Source organism: Zasmidium cellare, assembly GCF_010093935.1.
Source record: "Zasmidium cellare ATCC 36951 unplaced genomic scaffold M409scaffold_68, whole genome shotgun sequence".
In the NCBI taxonomy this organism is placed as follows: Eukaryota; Fungi; Ascomycota; class Dothideomycetes; order Mycosphaerellales; family Mycosphaerellaceae; genus Zasmidium; species Zasmidium cellare.
In genome coordinates this window covers 38,888-55,958 of record NW_022987012.1, presented here as the reverse complement: position 1 = coordinate 55,958, position 17,071 = coordinate 38,888, and the positions used below count along the sequence as shown (strand labels likewise).

Genomic DNA, 17,071 nt, shown 5'->3' with positions numbered 1-17,071 from the left:
GGAGCCACACAGAAGTTAGCCCAGGAAAGACTCATCGTGAGAGGGTTGAAGGAACATCCCAGAAGTGTATGTTTTTGCGATTTTGAGGCGTTGGCGTCCAGCCGTTCGTCTTTTTCGCCTTGGCCGCCTAGGCAACAATGGCCTTCGTGGACGACGCTTGCCGCCGGCAGATGCTCGAAGTTGCATAGGATCGTTTAGGTCCTTGTCTGACTGATGGTCACTCGACCACGCGGCCGAGCTTTCAGTCAGCTCACTCACTCACTTCCGCCTCATCGTCGCCATGTAGTAGCCGGACAGACCGCTCCGCTTATATTCGGCTGAGGGTAACTGGTATCCGTACGGTTCCTGATGAGACCTTGCGGACCAGCTATCATGACTGTATCTTGTGAGCAAAGAACAGTCATCATCAAAATGCGAGGAAAGACGGGAAGTGGAGAGTTCCTGTTTCTTCTCCATCATCACATGTCTCATCCCTTCTGCGTTGCCTCGCTCCAAAACATAAACAACAACTCAAATACCCCATACCCCAAGAAACTTACACTTGAACGCCATGCCCTGCGTCTTTCGCACATAAAAGCGATCACGGGGGGCAGCCAGCCAGCCAGCCTCGGTGGATGTCCGCGCGGGCAGCAGGAATCTGGAGAAACAAGAGGAGGTGTGAGAGAAGGCGATTAAGCTTTCCGCGAACCGGAGTCACCTGTCGGCTCTTGCAGCACTGGCGGGATGCAATTTGCCGCGGGGAAGATGGTCCGATGGGAGAAGCAATCCTTCATCGTGCCGTGGCATCGTGAACACCGAACATGTCCTTGAAGCTGGGGGCGGTCAGGTGGACGGTTTGTCCTTGCCTTGCAATGGAATAGACTTTTTCCTTGCTTCATCTTTTCCTGTGAGATGGTGGAGGACACGCGCTGCTGGGATGTGTTCATGAAGGAAGTACCTTTGTATCGGCGATACGCGCCATGGTTTTGTTTCTGCTGTGTTGTGGGAGGAAAGGTCACGAGAACACGTTTGAAACTGCGCCGCTGCTGTGTTGTCGCGCGCGCCAAGTTTTCTTTCGGCTCCGGTGGGATCTGAACGAGAGTATGGAAGTGTGGGATGTGATGTGTTACTCTTCCGACAGTGACCGGGGGCGCGGGTATTGAGGGACGGCGGTCCGGGACAGCCTTGAAGATGTGAGGGTGTGGTGGTGGGATCGGTACCGTAAAACTCGTGCATGCAGGCGCGAGGTTTGGTATCCCCCACAGGCGCGTTCGGCGCAACCTCCATCTGAGAGAGAAGTAGACTTGTACTTCTGAGTTACTATACTTGGCTCTCTGCTTTTCGTAAAGCTGACATGCGACTTGCAGCAACACACATGTCGTGCGCTGGCAAGTATGATGACCGCAGCAAGCACCCATCCCTTGACGACGCACCACGCTTTTGACACACTTCTTTCTTTCTCGCAACCACCTCGCGACTCAATCGGCTTACCTGGAACGCGGCGATCATAGTTCCTCCGCCTGGCGGCGGTGCAGCATCCCGACGGCCCTATTCTCGTGGACATGCAGGCTTCATCCACGTCTCTGGAGTCATCTGAACACTCTACCAGGACCATTGGCAGGGACATGTGCCTAGGGGCAACGGGACGAAAGCGGAAACAAGACTCCGCACTGAGTCAGGACAAGGCCATGTACCTGATTTGCCGAGTATTGCGGCCTTGGTTGGAACGTGAGTGCCGTGGAATCCATGGGGTGAAGGTTTGGTGGATGTGAAGTCCCGAGACGCTCCCCGAGCGGCACGCCGATGCGTAACTTCAGTCCCGACGACGACATCCTTGGGCCATGGTCTTGGATGTGTTCTGCGGGAGATGAAAGTTCGCCGTTGGGTGTGCGGAGAAAGATCCAATACAACCACAACACGGACACGACAGTGCGCTCTTGGGCCGCGATGCAGCCCTGTTCTGACTCGTGATGCGAACACTTTGACTCGGCCAATATCAAAATGTCATTTCGTATACGAGTGATGACAGCTAGCATCTCCCATCAGTGCTGTCATCAAGCGCCTAGATCAATCGATTAATTGTGCGTGAGTAATGCGTATCCCTTCTCTTCTCTGAAATACTCGATCATAAGAAAATCCCATATCACAAGCCCGCCTATAGCACATGACGCAGAACCAAAAGAAAACAAGGAAAGGCAAAGAACATCAGACCAAACATGCACCAGACGCCCCGTCTCCCAGCAACAGCATGAGACACAAAGACGTGACGTCCATTCTTACCTCGATTGGCACCTACCATCCAAGAAACGCCCCCAGAAACCAACACCCGCCCATCGCACCCCATGACATGATGTCGTTACGCCCGCAATTCCACTCCCCGCTCCTTCGTCTCTGTTTCGAGGCGTCCTCTGTTCCTGATTCTTCACACATCCCGTGGCGGCGATGCGCTAGTCTGAGACTAGAAGCCGGAAGGACGGGGTCTTGTGACCTGGACGAGTGACGTCGGGGCGTGAGGCTATTCAGGTGGCCTAACACAACGCATCCGAGGCTTGTTGGTTTTGTATAGGGAGTCTTTTGCACAGATCGCCGCGATCGGGAGTGCCTTCCTCGTGGCCGATTGGGTGTACATTTTTTCGAGATGCGTTGCATAGGAGGTAGAGTCGCTGGGGAAGAGCCGGAATTGCCGTCCATCCTGTTTCTCTTCTCCATGACGAGGCCAGGGACATGACGTCGTCCGCCGAGGTTGAGAATAGCAACGTGCGATTCTAGAATAGTAGTTTGGCAAAAAGGCCCTACTATCCTCGTAAGTAGTGAAATACTAAATACGGACGGATGAACGTCCGAGAAAACTAGACGCGTCAAGAAAAAAGACAACGCCACCAAGTAGGCAGTGCCAATTCTCCGTTTTTGGCAGGGAAAACGCAATTACCCAAAAAAACACGAAGACGCGCCGAATCATCTCCAACAAGAGAGGAGGCGAATCTCCATTTTCACCGACCGTTGTGGAGCGACGACTCGTCTTGCACAGCCTTCCTAACTTCCCCCTGTTGTGTACGTATTTGCATGTGACGAGAGAAGAACAAGAAGAAGCATTGATGATTGTGGAGAGCAGATCCAACGAATTCTTCCGACATCACCCTTCCTTCCTGCAAAAGCCAATGGCGTGCTAAACTGTGGAGTAGACAGGCGTAAGAAGTGAGAGTCCAGAACGTTGAGGGGGATTTGAAGAAAATAGTGGAGACTTCTTCTTCTTTCTCAGCACAACATTGGATGTTTACTCGTTGGGTACGCGTTAACAAGGCGGAAACTACAGATTCTTCTTCTCCATCCTCGTGTCAGATTTGTCTAGCTAGGCTGGATTGCGTGTACACATTCTTCCGTCTCGTCCGTTCCGTCTGATGAGTTCTGATGGAAGGGCATTGGATGGTTGATGATGGCGATGACGATGAATACCAAACCCGGCAATCACGGCTAAAGCTCAACAAACAGCTACAACTCACCTACAATGCATCTCCTCGACGAATGGGCACGCCTCGGCAGGGAACGGAAGCCTGCTGCATTGCTCATCCATCCTATGCACAGCATGCGCAAGCGTTTAGAAGATCACTGTAAGCCTTTCTGAGTGTGTGTGCGCTCTTCGACTGCGCTGTAAATGGCGGTCTGGTGGTTCTGGGTCAATCACATGTCTGTCAACTTGTCGACATGGCTGCCTGCTCCCGCATACGCGACCCCTTGAAGGTTCCTCAGCAGCAGCGGCAGCTATCAGCCAAAAGATGTACGTAGGATACTGAACATGTGAAACGAACCGCTGTGAGATCTTCATCAACCGTCTGGTTGTTCGCTTTTCTGCGTGCATTAATGAAGTTACCCTACTACTACTCTGCCACCGGGTCCCACAGCTCTCCCACTCGATCGCTGGCAAAGCTCCATTCTTTGGCGTGACTCATCCGAACTCTCCCGTCCGTCGCGGCGCTTCCAGAGGTAGTAGTGTTAAAGTGTAGTAGTAATGTACAGTACAGAGCCGTGTTTGCGCCGAGCGCACAATCGCTCAAGGCGGCTTGTTTTCGTAGCAAGGTATTGCTGTTCGCGGCCGTCAAATTCTGTAGAAGTGCCGATGCTGGTATCATTTCGAAAGCCTCAAAAACCCGTCCCATACATTCCGTGTGCCCCCAAAGTGCGGTGGGTAAGTCTGCTCGTGCAGCAACTTTCATCTCATGCCGAACGCCCCATCGCTGTGTGCTGAAATCAAAAAAGACTCGCTAAATCGCAGGATTAAACATGCTTCGCCCGTCTACCAGCCTTTGGCGTGGTATTCTCCGAGTCCATGGTGGAAGTAATCGTTGGTGAACTTCTTCCCGTCCTTATGTGACATAGCAACCGGCTCGGGCGGCTGTTTCAAGTTCTTCACATCGGTTGACGTGTGCCTTCGCTTGAGTGCAGCCAAGTTGCCGGTACTACGATGCTGGCGCTCCCAGAGAAGGTTCTTCCGCAGTGATTCTGTCAGCTCAGTGGAGAGCATATTGCGGCGGGTGGTTCGTGGAGAGAGCGCCAGGGTCTGATCGTGGGTGTTTGATGTTGTCATGATAATTGGCTTCGAGCGGGTTGTTCCCTCCTGGCTGGGGAGCTGAAGCTGTGAAGTCGGTTCTGGTGAGGTGGCCACCGAAGGGCCGTTCGGTGTGGTGGTCCTTGATCGGCGGATGTGAGGTTGCGAACGTGATGCGGCGTTTGCAAGTGCCCTGGCACGATCCGGCTCGTGCATCAAAGTCGTCAACAGCGATCGTCTCGAAGTGAGGTCCGGTCTCGAGTCCACTCTCTGGAAGAGTCCAGCGTCGTTCACGGACGAGGGGCCGCTGTTGTCGTCAGAATCCTCCCAATCTGATGAGTCGTCATCGTCCTCGATTGCGCTCTCTGACACTTCATCATCTTCGTCGTCCGATTCAAACACTGGGCTGTTGCGAGCGACTGCGACTTCGTCTTTGAACGATGTTTGCTTCTTGCTGTTGTCGCTGTGGAGGCTGGCGCCACGCTTCAGGCTCTCCGAGAGATGGCTGCGGTACATGTGACTCTCGAGTGAGCTCTCGCCTTCGTCAGAAGAGGTGCCAATGGTGAACATGGGTCCTTTCTTGACCTTTGGCGGTGCCGGTCGATATTGGGGAGATGTTTTGAGGATCGGGGTCGGTTGCGTCGATGCGAGGTTTGTTTGCGATCGATACGAAGATGGGGCACCGCCTGGCACAAAGCCACGCACGATGCTGTGTGTGCTCATCTCCGTCGACGAGCTATCCTGCGAGCCGACGGTCTGCGATGTTTGAGAAGCGTGGGAGCCATCGGTGGCGACGGTGGAGGCGGACGACTCCAACAGCGTCGACTGGGATGCCGATGTGTGGGGTGTGGCAGTGTGTGAGGGTTCTGACGTTTGTGAGGAGGTGAGGTCGAGCATCGAGAGGACTTGGGGAGCGGAGGTGGAAGGTGGCTCAGGAACTCGCGATGCGGGCGTCGACGTGGCGGGGAGTTCGATCGGTTCCAGCTCTTTGGTCTCCTTGATGGAGATGACTATCTTCTCCAGGTCGATCGGGGTAATGTGCTTTTCGCGTCCGCGACTTCGGCTGCTATCCGTGGAATCGTTCCGTCTGATTTCGGGGCGGGCTTTGGGGATGCGAGGTGTGATGGTGGAGGAGGTGGTGTCGACGTCGAGTTCATCGTCGGACGACGAGGTGGCGGATTCCAGACTCGAGGAACGCGCGGGCAGAGCGATGTTGCCACTTGCGGTTGCCGCGTCTGAAAGAGAGCGTCGTTGGGAAGGAGCGTTGCAGGCAGTCTTGGATTCGGGCGCGCAGCAGAACGTTTCGCGATTCCACAACCGCCAGCTGAGGTTTTCTAATCGTTTGCCGTCTTCCATGGCGTGGGAAGTCTTTGAGAACAGCGACCACTGCGAGGGAGAGTCAGTACAATGGCTTTCATTGTCGTTGGCGCACGTGTACGCACCATGCCAAAGAGGTTCTCGACGCTGCTGGTGTCGATAGTGTGCAGGGCGGGGACCTCGACCCGCAATAGCGAGTGTTCAGGCCGAAAAGGCATTTTGGAGTCGTCGCCAACGGCGAGGAAGGGTGTTGTGGAGAGCAGACACGGCGCTGCGAGTGTTGGGGCGTGGTATGCTTCTGTATGGCTGAATGCAGCAGCCGGTCGCGATCGCGACGATTGCGTCAGGTGCACACAGTGCGGAGTACAAAGGTACACCGGCTAACCAGGCTCATCTGGCGAGTCGGACCCGGCGATTTGTCAAGGCGGGCGGTGTAGAGGAGATGTCTGCAAACAGAGCCAGCTGAGGTCGTCGTCGTCGTCGTCGTCGCTGCGGTCGAGCAGCCAGTGTCAGTCGAGCAGTGCAGGGCCAGGCGTGGTGGTGGCAGCAGTCGTCGGGGCGGTGGACAGCGAGACTCTTGGGACAGCGTGTCGGCACGGGAGGCCCTTGGGTAATATGCGATGCGCTGCGCGGGCAGGGGCGGTTCTTCGGTGCTGCATGTAACCCAGGACATGGGTGCAGGCTGATCTAAGTTGGCTCTGAACCTTTGGAAACGTCTGACTTCGACTAGCTCTCCGGGACATATCCGCCCACGCATGGGCCAGCATCCCAGCGGCCAGCAGCATCCTCGTGGATGCAGACAGATCGCTTGCCGGGGCTCCACCTCCCAGGCCGATCGCCGCTGGAACGCAGCATCACAGGTACTGTCCTGCTCCCGAGCCTATCCTCTCCCCTTCCGCCGTCGGTCTTGACGCCTAACCACCACCTCCTGCTTGACCTCCTGTCGCTCCGCCCTGATTCACGCAGTCGAGACGACTCGCGGCCGGCCCGCGACGAGTCGGCGCCGACGGGATGTGTGTGCGCAGTACGTACAATCATTCTCTGCTGTCGGCAGCGGCCGTCGCGGCAGAGCACCTCGGCACCGCTGCGGAGGGCTAGTTCTCGCTCTCATGTGCCCGCGTGGGGGGCGAGGCACGAATCACGGTGTGGCTTCATGTGAGGGCAAGTCACGAGGCGTAGCACGGCGGCCACCGAGGCTGGCGATGGAAGCGCTTGCGACTCCAATCGACCACATATTGTGACTACGGGCACCGTGACCTGCTGGAGGACGACGTCCTAAAACCATATCGTCGTCGTCGCCCGCATCTTCACAGCGTGGCGGCGACAAACACCGACCCAGAGGGCGCGGCAGGCGAGCGCGCCGTCTGTTTCCAGAAGCCCGCCGTCTCTGGTGCTACATTGGCTGGCTTCTCCGCGTTTGTGGACGTGCCACTGACTGTTATGGCTGCTATTTTCTGTCGGCGTTTTCGTCAGCGTCGCGCAGGGTGAAGGGATGGCTGCGGATGCTGGACGAACAGCAACAGCAGACCCGTGTCGTATCCGCATCGCCTTGCTCGTCAGCCGGACGCAGTGGACGACAACGCCCCAAAAGCAACATGTGTCGTCGTCCAGCAGTTCTCGCCCAAGAGTCATCTGCCCGCGCCTCACAGCGACCGCCTGCGGCCAAGCTGCAGCGTGTCAGCCCGACATGATCTCCTCCTTGCAGCGTCACGGCACCTGAACAGCCATCCTTGCTGAATCCGGCCTGTACTCGGCGATGACGAGCACGTGGCTGAGGCTCGGAGAATTTTTCAACCGTGCTCGGATTCCCTTTTCGAGCATGTGCAGTCGAGAAGGGCCTCGATGCGAGGCGTACGACGCTGTCCATCAAAACTACGACGCCTGGATGCCTCACCATTCCATACTTCCTGACTCTCATCAGTACCTCCTCTCTTGACACGACCGCCCTTCACCCGGAAAGCCTTGCAAAAGGGGCCTCTCTTCTACGCGCCTGGAATGCGAGCTGCCATGCCTACGATCCATTCAGTGCCACGCCCCCGTTTGTACGCGTGGCGACCATTGGTCGACATGTCCATTCTAGCCATGCCAACACATCAAACAATGTCTTGGATAACAGGACACAATCATTTGGAAGCCCTCCTATATCTGCGATCTCCGCGCTGCAGGATCGTGGGGAGATGTCACAGTCTTATTGAATGTTCCCGTCCGCAGCAATAGAACAAATCACAACTCGCATACGACACGGAATGTGCGACCTCTGCAACCAGGCACAGCCGCAACGCCAACGGCAATCGTCCGCCAGCTGCTGTTGGTCGCACGCGTACTCTAGAAGCGCGTTCGCTCTTCCATGGTCGTGTAGAGCAACGTTCCGTGCAGCGGTGAAAGGCAGATGACCAGATGCGCTGGCAGGCGCAGTCATCTGCGACTCCACGCCCGGTCGCGTCGCAACCGAAATCATGGAGGAGCAGCATCGTGTGAAGTCCGACCCTCTCGTCTCCAGAAATGTCTCCAGATTTGTCTCCACCACGAAGTCCCTGGATTGCTGCTGTTCGCAATGCCGTGCTGACGAAAAAGCGGAGAGCGATGGAGACTCTTCACAAGACCCTTCGTTCAGCCTGACCATTCGGGGAACGAACTCCGATGACACCCTCCAGTACCTACCCGAGACCTTTGCACACCGCAAGATTTACGTGGAGGCGGTGGTACCGGTGGGGTAGTGTAGACTTGAAGAACGCAGGTGTCCGCTACTCCGCTGTTGCTCGGTCTGCAATCATCCGGGCCTGGTCTTCTTGTTGCAACGTCGTAAATGATCTCTACAGTACTCGTCGATAATACGAGCACGTCACATATGATGCGGAGAGGATGTGGAGATTGGTAGCAATCCTTTGCGAGATTCGGGCAGATGTGTCTCGACAAGGCGCCCCACCGCAGCAGCCTGTCGTTTCGGCACTTTCACTTGTCGTCCTGTTGTCGTCCAGATGATCCTGCATGCCCAGCCTCTGGCTGTCACGCGGAGCCTCCAGCCTGTCCTCCACCTCCACCTCCCCACGGCTTTCCCTGCGTCAGATTCAATCAAAGTTCAGGAGCGAGCCGGCTCCTGCGCCTTCCCCGGCGCTGGCGTGCGCCGTTGCCATCATCCGTCCGCGTTTGTGAGCGTGGCTGCATACCGTTTCTGATGAATGAAGCGTTGTACCAACCCTCCGTCCCGACACACCATCAGCACCGCGAGAGGGTGTGAAGACCCGTGGTTACGGTGCCCGACAAACGCGGGATTACCGTCGCCCATGTATGACAGGCAATAATAACAGCGCTGCAGCAGCGGACGTCGTGCCAGCGCAGCAAGTGTGAAGGATCGGTGGTCATCTGAACACTTCTATTGCGCCAACTCGAGAACAACAACACCCGAGCGTGTCTTGTCACCAGCTTCTATTCCCACTCGCATGCGCCACAGCAGCGAGCATATCGCTTGCAGCGTGCTGCTGAGCCTCACAGTAAAATTAGTCCACCCAGATCGCCGTGCATGCCTTGAGTTCCCGAGCCACTGCGCCGGGAACAAAAAGGCACGTCGATTTAGCCTGATCCCCCGCCCACCTGGAACGCTCGACGCCGCGTCTCCTTCCAGACTCTCTTGCAGGCGGATGAATGCAGATTCCACCAAGCAAACGAAGCACCCTCTGTTTGCATCCGCAGAACAAGCATCCTCGCCATCTCTGTCGCAGCCTGCATATCCGCGATACGATTTGGAAGGATTGCGATTCCCCTATCGTCCCCCATGTGTCCGCCTCCAGATCTGGTATCTGGACCGGTCGTCGGGTGTTGGTTCATCAATCTATCACGACGTTCCCCCCACGCTCTGCCGTCATGGGTGTGTTGGTGATGGTGTTGCTTCTTCCTCCGTGGACATCCCTTGTCCTTTCTCCATCAGCACTTTGATGAACAACAACGTGGCCACGACGTTCGCCTCGGTAGGATCGTATCATTCCCATCCATCCACTTAGATCCAGCTCCCGCCGCACATGCGAAGATCTTCCTCGCAACAAGCAAATGCGTGGCTTGTCCCGCTTCGCCTACGCTCCGCATCCGTCCTCTTCACCATTTCGTTGATAAATTGCGAACACAACCGCGTGTCGTCCATCCCGTTCGGCTTGCCTGTCCTCCCACATCATGCGTGGCGTGCTCGCGGCGGAGATGTGCGAAGGTTTATCTTCTATATCACACACACCGATATCTTGATAACCTTTTCGACGGAGCAGATGAACCGCAAGGCCGCCCGTTTGGACTATCATCGGAGTTGGGACGGCAGGCCCGGGGCGGTGCCGCGCCAGCGGGTGGAAGCAAGTCCCTTCGCTAGGGTCCATCCTTCAGACTATCGCTTTTGAATTGGGGGATGCATCGGCATCCCGCCATTTTGTCGATCAATCTCAAACTGACTGACGTTCAGGAGCGTTACCATGGCATTCGGAGATGCTAGGCGTGGTCAGGCAGCCACGGAGTGACATCCGCAGATTGGCAGGGCAGATGAATGGACGAGTCGCATATGATTCCGCGAAGGCGTTGTTGATGTTTGGTTCACTTAATCTATCGCATGCTGGAGACGGTGAAGTTAAACACAAATGCCTCCATTTCACCTGCGGGACGAAGGACTCGTCTGCGACGATGTGCATCTCGTATATCAATGCCAATGATTTTGTCGGGATCTGCCCGCGGAGAACCATCGGAGGGGCCTCGATTCATTTCACTTCGGTGAGGACGAGAGCGAGCTGCCTCTCCTATCTTGCGGCATGAACTCTCAATGGTAGGGATCTATATGGCTTCGTGCTACGTACATCTGTCTCCCAGCTGTTGTATTGGCAGGCGATCATGCCTTTGGAAGAGCTTGAAGATTGGCAGTGAAGCCATTCACTTGACCGCGACAAATTTTCACGTGAAAGTCTTGGCGCATATGGCCTCGTGGTCAGACTATTGAAACATCTTTCACACTCATCCGCAGTTCGCATAAGACTTATGCTTACACCCAAGCGTAACCATTCCTTCTGTATGAAACACTTCCTTTCCCACTACAAATTCTCCTCCTCCGGCGAACCATGACCCATCTGCCCAACAATCAAAGGCGTCACGCCCCGACCCAAACGCCCAACATCCAATACCGCCTGCCGTATCGCCGCCAGCCGTGGCAACAGCAACCGCACATCCCCCAAAGGATAGACATACGGCCAGGGGAACGCTCGAATGTGCGTCGCGGCGTTATGCCTCAAACCCGAATCTTGCAAGTCAGGGTCAACGTCCTCGTTCCCGTCCCAGTTCTGTCGGTTGTTCATGAGGGTTGTGATGCATAGTCGCAGATTGAGCAGGAGATTGGAAATGAATCTCTCCCTCGTCCCCTGGGGCCATGGGCCTAGTGGCCATGCCTGTCGGTTGAGTTCATCACGAAGGTCTGAGAGGTAGGGGAGAGGAGGGGTTTCGTCATTTTGTCGATGGGAAGTGTCGATTAGGCGACTGTGGGATTGTTGTTAGCGGTTGAAGACGGTATGACTTCCATGACTTGGGCCACTTACAGTTGGTCTCGCATTTGCTGGCAAATAGCAGGCTAACTGCAAGCAAGCACTGGGTTGATGTCTTCGGATTCTGCTGCCGCTGCCATGATGTCGTTCAGAATTCTTCTGACGCGAGGCGCATGCTCGTATCGGTTCTCGTAGTCGTGGTCCTCGCAAGACCCACCCCAAGCCTAAAGCTGCCGGTATTGCACGTTGTCTCGGCAGTGTACACTACTGTAGAAGCAAGACTCGCAAGTGGCTGTACGGTCCACCGCCAACCCGCTGTCGGCTACTACAGCTGCCTGATGAACTTCAGGTCATCATTTGGGAGCTTGTGCTCTGTGTGCAAAAGGAGAAAGATACGTTCGTCCTTTTCCGCCGCTCAAGGCGCGGCGAGGCAAGCACGAGCGTTCTGAACATACTGGCTACGTGTCGACAGGTCTGCCACGAAAACAATACATACGCGGTAGTCATTTCATATAGATATATTGCACAGTCGATATAACATATGTGAAAAGAGACACCTCAACCGCCGCTCACTGTAGCATCTCTACACCTCTAACTCCAACAATCCCAACTCATGATTACTGCCGCTCTGCTCGAGCGTCCGTCCCATACGCAAACGAGCCAAAAGCCCACTTGCACTCGACATCCCCCTCCCTTTTGAAAGAGTCCTCGTACGGCCATTGCGGATTCCTCACAAGCACCTCCTTGCCCTGCGTAGGATCGAATTGAAAAATAAACGGGCCCGAGTCGGAGACGGATTGTCGCTTTTCCTTGGAGACATCGTGTTTGACGTGGGCAGATAATTTCTCGAAGAAATTTTTGTGATCTAAGAACGCCTCTTTCGACGGATGGTCGTCTCTTGGCAGCATGGGAGCTGTCGACGAAGCGTCATCTGCTGTAGAAATTGCAGATGCACTTGAAATGTGCTGGTCCTTATTCGGCATCGATGTCGTGTCTGTCGTTGCGAAAATCGTCGTCGTAAGTGAGACAATGTTGTTCTACAGGTACATCTTGTAACCAGGCCGAGCCAAACCTTTTACATACATTCATCAGGCGTAATTTGGCTGAAGAAGTGCATACTGCATCAGTTATGTCATGGGACGTCGAGGCCGCGCGGCACAAGGTATACAGCTGGAATGTCATGTTATCTACTGGGCTCGTACTCGGTTTTATGACACTGTTGAGCATCGGGTTGGGCGAACCGCCACTTTCAGATTCGCTCCTGGTATCAGGAGTGCAGACCGCTCTCGTCCCTGGTGATTGTTCTCACCCACGCTGAGTGCTGGACATAAATGCTGTACGGACGATGCTTAAACCCGACCCTCCGTGTTAACGATATAAAGTCTAGCCTTCACTCCCTACTAAACTTCTCCCTACAAACCACTTGGTGATCGCAGTAACATGTCGTCTACAAAGAATACGTTGCAAAGAGCTTTTGGACTTGATGCCACTGCACACGGTGATCTCACAGGCACAACACTGGATTCAGATGTAAATCTCGAGGTTATAGCCCTGTGTCTTCCGCGGACTGGCACGACATCTTTACAACTAGCTGTGACCAAGCTCGGGTTTGGTCCTTCGCACCAGGCAGATACATGAGCACCCATTGCCCGACTTCAGACGAGACTGACAAGTGACCAGAGCGTCGACCTGTTCCGCAGCCGTGCACGTAACGAGGCTTTCATGGAGATCAACAAGGAACTACTCAACCGAATATGGCAGGCAGGCGACCCTGCTCTTAGTGCCTGTCTACGCAATGTCGTAGATAAGGGGTTGAGACCTGGAAGACCAACAGGCATGCAGACCATCTGTCCACACTCTACCCCTGGACATCGTTGCTGTCGAAATCGCCCATTCAGGGGTCGTCGATACCTGCGATGCACGACTCAGCATATCCAAATGGAAACAGAAACTTTGCTTACTGCCCGACAAGCCGCTGACAAGCGGAGCAGAGAATTCGAGTCCACAGCGGGAAGATTGCAGCCTGATCCTCTTTTTCTTTGTATCTCGCGACGAACTCAGGATCGTCCGTGAACAGTCGGGCGTAGTCGTCAATCTCCATATGTCTTAAAGGCAGCGTTGCACCACCATTGTTGAACCTGCAATTGGACATTAGTCTCTCGCAATAGCTGAGAAAGACTTGCCCACTTACTCTAGCTGGAGCAATCGCTTCACACCTATCTTATGGTCAGTTTAATATCTGGCCAAAGGCTTTGGCATAGCTTACAGTATCCGCAGTACAGGTTTGGCGTCCTATCAACATCGTCGTCATCAGGTCTTCGCTCGTCTACGAGTACGAATCTCTCGTCGTTTGGTGGTTCTCGATCATCGTAGCACTGAGGGCATTCCCACCCTGCTTGAGCTGCCGTGGTTGGCGGATTCGGCTGGCCCTCCATTATTTACAGAGCCTCTGTAGTACGTTGCGAAGGACAATTTCGAGGCCGATTGAGCCATTGACCTTGTGTAGAAGACTGCCATTAGACAAAAACGAATTTCCTTGTCCATGGAAAGACGCTTGCCCAGTCCGTCGAAGATTTTTTGGTGTTAGACAAAGAATGTCACCGAATAATTGTTGTACGGGTTTCAACGCATATGGCAGGGTTGGCAAAGGAGTTTCCTCTATGTATATGGCTTGGTAACTGACAGCTTTCACGACGCGCGAAATCCAGAAGTCGAGGGCCTAGAAAGATGTATTCATGTCATTGGCATCCGGCAAGGGGTCCAAGTGCCCGTTCCTCCAACTGACCCATACTATTCCCCAAAAGTTCGGGAGCACAGGACGACTTGCTCATGCTGCGATGTTGGGCTTCATTCAGGAGGCATCGGAGTCTGTCTCAGACACCTCGTCGTCGCCCATAATCGAATTAGCGACATTGATCACATGCGTCAAGACAGGCATGATAAGCATGGTAATGGGTACTGCGGGATCCAACAACTCTGATGCTTGGCCCAGCTCCAGCATAGTCTCATCAAGCTCTGTGAACTCCGTCGTTTGGTCAAACCCGTCCGGGTCTCCGTTGGCGTATTGCAGGAGTAATCCCACGGCTCTGCGCAGTGCATCGATGGCTCGTAGTCTTTTGCGTGCTTCCAATTGCTCCTCTGTTGGCTCGTCGGGCCATTCATCTGGGTGAGGGTCATCCGGCTTCAGGTACTCAATCACTTTGCTGATTTCGCTGAAGTACAGGCGGCCAGACATGATGTGTGCTTGGTCTTCTGAGTACGTGTTGCCGTTGGCGTCTTCGCCCAGCGAGATTGTTCTCTCGAACATGACTTCGATGATCATGCACAACATTTGCTGATCCTGAAGGGACGTGGTGGTCAGTATGACACCGATAAAACTCAGGTCTTTTTGGCTTACCTGTCCAGACTCTTCAAAGTCTTCCAAGCCAACGATGCCGACTACTTCGTCCATATAAATGTCGAGCAGCTCTTCATAGAGATATTTGACATTCATCCTTTCTAAAACAAGTAACTCGGGCGGAGTACGTCGTTCACAAAGACGGAGCGTTGTTACGAGGCTAGACAAACATTGGGCAAGCCTTGCTGTCGTCCTCCAGTTCAGAGCTTCAGGAGGATCGTCGTCTGCTTCTACCAACCAGTCCGCAAATTTGTCTCGAAGCTCTATCAACACCGATTCAATCGTGGCAAGGTCAAATGAAATCCAGTCAGCAACGGGCAATGCCGTCGGCGGTACGTTCCAGTGGAGGGTAGCCCAAAGAGTGAGTTTTCGCAAGTGCTCAAAGCGTTCAAAATGTTCCCACTCGGGCCCATACATATCTGGAAACTGCCAGAGCAGAATGTTCCAGGTCTGGCGAAACTTGGCGGCGTGGTGGGTGAGGTAAAGGTTCCGCAAGAAACGAATTTCAAGGTCCTCCTCGTCCGCTGCAACTGCATCGTTGTGTAAAGAATGCGTCAACCGATCGGCCGACAAGGTCATTTGGAGCATGATGAACCACGCGAAGAGATCGGAGCGATCTCCATTTAATATTGCGTTTGTCAAAATTGGGCCGAGCCGCTGTGCAACCTTGCGCCATCGAGAGGGTCCGGGCTGGAGAATTGCGAAGTCTACCACGAGATGATCTTCGGGTTCGACGACTAGGCAGATACGAGCATCGATCTCCCTGTCGAGTTGGATTTCTTGTTGATGTTGACGGATATCCTGTGCGTTATCCCACTGGGGCTGTGGACCATCTGCTTCTGGGTTGGGCGGGTTCCATCGAGGACACCCACCCGCCACCCAGTGATCACTCAACCCATCGGCCTCCTGACCACAAACTATCCACGCGGAAGGGTATTAGCCATCTGGTCCTGCATGTCTCGCATATGCCTTCTACCCTTCAGACTTACTGTAGCAAAATTCGCTGTCACATCGTTTGCAGGTTATGCGGTTCTAAATGTGTGTACCTGGTCAGCAGATGTGTATCTAGTTGGCTACATGTCACTTACGCATCCAGCCTTGAGATACATCAACTACGAGGAAATTCACGGTCAGTATTGACTGAAGCCTGAAAGAAGCTGGTATTCTTTCGTCTGCTTACCTCTCCGCATTGAGGGCAGACTTGGTGCTCACGGCTGCGTTCTTCGGACTGCAGTAGCTTTTGTAGCGTTACTGTCTCTGGTGGGCATTCATGACTGTTGTAGTCATCGTGCAGTCGATTTCCACAAATGCCGCAAATTGTTTGGTGGCCACTCAAGTCAGCACTGGCCCAGCAGTTAAAAGTGATCCCAAGACTCACCATTTCGGGCACTGGACTCGAATGTCCTCTGCAGTCGTGGGAAGCTGTTTGCACACAAACTCGTTACAAAGCTCTCCAGTGGGTGTATCGGCAGCTGTAGAAGGCCAATGGCAGGTCACCCTCTCATACGTATTTGTAGATTTGACCAGCGCGTCTAACCGCCTAAACTTGTTGACCACGCCAGCCGATAACCTATGTGCAAAGGTGTCGATGTTCAGTCTCTCCCTCTGGACCTTCGGCGGGTATGCACCGCCGTTGAGGTCGCATGCCTGCTCGAAGAAATCTTCGATACATTCGGCACAGTACAGGTCGTCTGCAATTCTGAACGGCCTCTCTTTGGTACCAGTCAGCGACGAACAAGAAGAGGAAGCGCCTTGTAACCCACCACTGGCATCATGATTCCCATCACAAATGAGACTGACAGCGCACTGCCACGGGCCGGGAGCATCGACTTCTATGCAGGTGGCGGGGGCGGTCGTCTCGGTACCATATTGATGCAAATCTGCGTTGAACAACTTGCAGGAATGGCGAGCGTCAAGTCTTGAAGGTCAGATAATTGCACTGGCCGGATGTGGTATGATTCCTTTGTCCACATGATACAGCCTGGGTGACGACGAATCTGGCCAGATCCAGTGAGATCGTTCTTTGAGTGTGAGGAAGAGGGCTCCTGTCCATTGACAAAGACTCAATGCCGTCGACAGATTCCCAGTCTCCTACGACTTGAGAAGACATTTGCTCATCCGAAAAAGCGATTAGAGTAAGTCCCAATGAGCAAGCCTCGCTTGTGTCTGATAGCCTCTATCGACGGATTTATTGCTCGTGATTTGAATGTGATGTTCGCTATGTCTTCACATATTTCGGTCCCGAATAGGTCTCTCGAGCATGTTGCCGTAACAGGACACCCAAATGTTCATCGTCGAAGACATACCAGCGGAGCAGTGTCAGCTCGCGAGGGG

General features: G+C 54.2%; 6 protein-coding genes across 6 annotated transcripts; 1 reads left to right on the top strand and 5 right to left on the bottom strand.

Moving 5' to 3' along the window:
- Positions 1-269: 269 nt before the first annotated feature.
- Positions 270-2,323, bottom strand: M409DRAFT_61254 (uncharacterized protein; the record flags this gene model as incomplete). The annotated part of the gene is made up of 6 exons (XM_033814691.1): positions 270-376; positions 540-637; positions 938-1,266; positions 1,471-1,527; positions 1,674-1,958; positions 2,276-2,323. The coding sequence occupies 6 exons, from the start codon at positions 2,321-2,323 to the stop codon at positions 270-272; spliced, it is 924 nt and encodes a 307-aa protein (XP_033659797.1).
- Positions 2,324-4,270: 1,947 nt separating this feature from the next.
- M409DRAFT_71387 (uncharacterized protein) lies at positions 4,271-6,057 on the bottom strand (the record flags this gene model as incomplete). The annotated part of the gene is made up of 2 exons (XM_033819147.1): positions 4,271-5,908; positions 5,965-6,057. The coding sequence occupies 2 exons, from the start codon at positions 6,055-6,057 to the stop codon at positions 4,271-4,273; spliced, it is 1,731 nt and encodes a 576-aa protein (XP_033659796.1).
- A 2,770-nt stretch (positions 6,058-8,827) lies between these two features.
- On the top strand, positions 8,828-9,837 carry M409DRAFT_61252 (uncharacterized protein; the record flags this gene model as incomplete). Its single annotated transcript, XM_033814690.1, has 2 exons — positions 8,828-8,988; positions 9,156-9,837. The coding sequence occupies 2 exons, from the start codon at positions 8,828-8,830 to the stop codon at positions 9,835-9,837; spliced, it is 843 nt and encodes a 280-aa protein (XP_033659795.1).
- A 423-nt stretch (positions 9,838-10,260) lies between these two features.
- On the bottom strand, positions 10,261-11,408 carry M409DRAFT_61251 (uncharacterized protein; the record flags this gene model as incomplete). Its single annotated transcript, XM_033814689.1, has 6 exons — positions 10,261-10,427; positions 10,468-10,612; positions 10,666-10,798; positions 10,852-10,932; positions 11,051-11,335; positions 11,395-11,408. 6 exons carry the CDS (start codon positions 11,406-11,408, stop codon positions 10,261-10,263), a joined length of 825 nt encoding a protein of 274 aa, XP_033659794.1.
- A 549-nt stretch (positions 11,409-11,957) lies between these two features.
- Positions 11,958-13,775, bottom strand: M409DRAFT_61250 (uncharacterized protein; the record flags this gene model as incomplete). Its single annotated transcript, XM_033814688.1, has 5 exons — positions 11,958-12,377; positions 12,424-12,601; positions 13,302-13,478; positions 13,532-13,556; positions 13,607-13,775. 5 exons carry the CDS (start codon positions 13,773-13,775, stop codon positions 11,958-11,960), a joined length of 969 nt encoding a protein of 322 aa, XP_033659793.1.
- Positions 13,776-14,191: 416 nt separating this feature from the next.
- Positions 14,192-16,847, bottom strand: M409DRAFT_61249 (uncharacterized protein; the record flags this gene model as incomplete). Its single annotated transcript, XM_033814687.1, has 7 exons — positions 14,192-14,680; positions 14,738-15,654; positions 15,727-15,769; positions 15,826-15,849; positions 15,918-16,011; positions 16,116-16,630; positions 16,833-16,847. 7 exons carry the CDS (start codon positions 16,845-16,847, stop codon positions 14,192-14,194), a joined length of 2,097 nt encoding a protein of 698 aa, XP_033659792.1.
- Positions 16,848-17,071: the final 224 nt, after the last annotated feature.